Below are 2,503 nucleotides of genomic sequence, written 5' to 3'. Positions count from 1 at the left end.
TCGGGGCAATGGGGTTTACAGTTTTTGGGTGTTTAGGGTTTTTGTTGATCTCGGACCATCGTTTGGATCTCGGGTATTGTTGGAGATTAAAGTAATTTTAATTTTTTTTCTATCCTTGTCCGTTTAATCTGTGTACTATTGCAGAGATTAATTAAATTTGTTTGCCTATAAAAAAAGAAGAAGAATAAAACTTTAAACCTTAAAATAGAGCAAATACCTAAGGTTGACCACTTGGCCATCCATCCCCTTGGGGTCGCCTATTCTTTTTTGGTTGAACATAATTAATTTAAATTAAATGGAGCAATTAATTCAGTTTTTTTTTTTTTGGGTGAGAAAGTTGAATGGACCTAGTCAATGACTCAATATGGTACTTTAGCGTGGAGAAACACGAGTAAAGGTTATTGACAATCAAAAAGTCACTCAATTTGTTTTGCTGACGAGTTTGTTCATGTGTTTCAAAATTGCCAACTACGTACTTTCTTGCATAGACTCGTAGACTGCCTTTTTGTCTCAACTAATTTTTCTGAAATAAAAAATATGTTTATCACTTGAAATTTGGACATGAAATTTTATATAGAAACTTGAAATTAAATTCTGGTGAATTTCATATCCAGATTTGAACATGAAATTAAACTTTATAAAGAAACTCAAAATTAAAATTTGAACATGAAATTTTGTTCAGATGTGAGAGTATTGTTCGCTTTTCCCTCCATATTTGCCCTAGGTCCTGACTCTTAGTGAGAGTTTCCACCCACCCACTTTATATAAAGGTTTGTGAAATTAATTTGGAAAAATAATTCACTGAGAGTATTCTTGAAATCCATATATCAAAAAGTGGAAAAATAAAAATAAAAGTGTCAATTATTTATACTTTGTTGGAAACGTTTCTCTTATTTATACAATGAGTAGAACGATGTTTTGTAGTGATCAAAATTAGAGGTATGTCAAACCGAGCCAAATTGAGTTTTGAAGAATTTGAACTCGGATCGTCTAAATAGTTGAGCTAGAGTCAAGTCCAAATAATCGAGTTCCAATTCGGCTCATTCAATATCAAAGTGTTCTAGTTTTGTTCGTTTATTAAACGAGTCTCTATATACTAGTTGAGCCTTTATGAATGAGCCACGCGATTGTAAGTCACTATTGAACCAATGTGAGCTTGTTTTCTAAAACAAGCAAACAATTGAGCTAAAACTCGACTCATTTGCAAACGAACTGAGCCGAACATCAAACTCAATCCGGTGCGACACTAATCAAAATGGTCTCGCACGAATTAAATACATGCAATGTGACATGTGAACTACTTCCCCAAGCCATCATCATTTCTGAACTTTACGTACAGCCCCACCAACAATGTCCTTCACAAACGCAGCTACCAGCATGTACTCATCAAACGCTCTGACAAACCCTTTGCACCTCCGCAACTCCGGGAAGAACAGCCAAAAGCCGGTCACCACCACGAACCCAATCGTGAGCGGCCTCGATACAGCCGGAGGCAGCCGGCACCTGCCCTTCAATACCTTCTTCATCCCAATCTCCACAACCAAACACACCCCGTGGAGAATAAAAAACCCCGTGATCTTCCCCGTGGGCCGCCCCCGGCCCAAGTAGTAGAATATCAGCTCGTGCATTACGGCCGACACCATGAACGTGACGAACGTGGCCGGAAGCGGGGCCCACTTCCGGCCCAAGACCCGCGTCCAGACACGGAGGGCGGGACTGTATATGGTGGGGCGCAGGATGCTTGTGACCATGATGTTCCACCTCCGTCCCCAGAAGTCTTGGAGCGAGGTGGAGAGGTAGGGCTCGTCGAACTGTGGCTCGAGCTTGGAACCCACCGTGGCTCGAGCAAGGGCTGCCACCATGGCGAACATGATTTCCAGCATAAAGTATATGTGGAAGCAGTAAAGGACCAAAATGACCTTGGGATGAATGTGCTCGCTGTAGTTATAAATACGTACAAAGGCGGCTACGAGGAGAACCTTTATGGCGTAATTCCAAAGCGATTTGTGGCCATTTTGGGGATTTTGAGGAGATGGGTTTTGTTTGGTTTGGGATTTTGGAGGTGGGTTGTGTTGGATTTTGATGGGGAAACAACCGACGGCGAGGAATTGGGGGAGAGAGAGAGAGGGGTCAGAGAGAGGGCCTTTGTTGAAGGCGAGGAGGAGGATTTTGAAATTGGAAAGCCAGGCGATGAAGAAGGAGGTGGTGCCACAGAGATGCATAGAGTGGAGATTAAGAGGGAGGTATAAGAAGAGGCAAATAACAGGGAAGAATGTGAGGAGTCTAGGTAGGCCTTTTGGGACTAATTTACTTGTGAATTTGCAGTAGGATAGAGATGTAGCCACTGCAATCCATACTTTGATGAAGTTGCTGATCTCCCACTCTAAGCTGTAGTTTGGGTAGATCTCACCCAAGGTGTAGTTTTGAAAGTTCTCAGCTTCCATATCTCTCTCTCTCTTTCTCTCTCTCTCTCGCAATATAGATGGAGACTTTTGAGTTTGAA

General features: G+C 41.7%; 1 protein-coding gene across 1 annotated transcript; it reads right to left on the bottom strand.

Moving 5' to 3' along the window:
* Positions 1-1,115: 1,115 nt before the first annotated feature.
* On the bottom strand, positions 1,116-2,503 carry LOC131312903 (acyl-CoA--sterol O-acyltransferase 1-like). The gene has a single exon (XM_058340920.1). It carries the CDS (start codon positions 2,442-2,444, stop codon positions 1,317-1,319), a length of 1,128 nt encoding a protein of 375 aa, XP_058196903.1. The 5' UTR covers positions 2,445-2,503; the 3' UTR covers positions 1,116-1,316.

This window comes from Rhododendron vialii, chromosome 13a (genome assembly GCF_030253575.1).
Source record: "Rhododendron vialii isolate Sample 1 chromosome 13a, ASM3025357v1".
NCBI lineage: Eukaryota > Viridiplantae > Streptophyta > Magnoliopsida > Ericales > Ericaceae > Rhododendron > Rhododendron vialii.
Note: the sequence above shows the minus strand (reverse complement) of the source record. Positions and strands in the feature narration are given on the sequence as shown.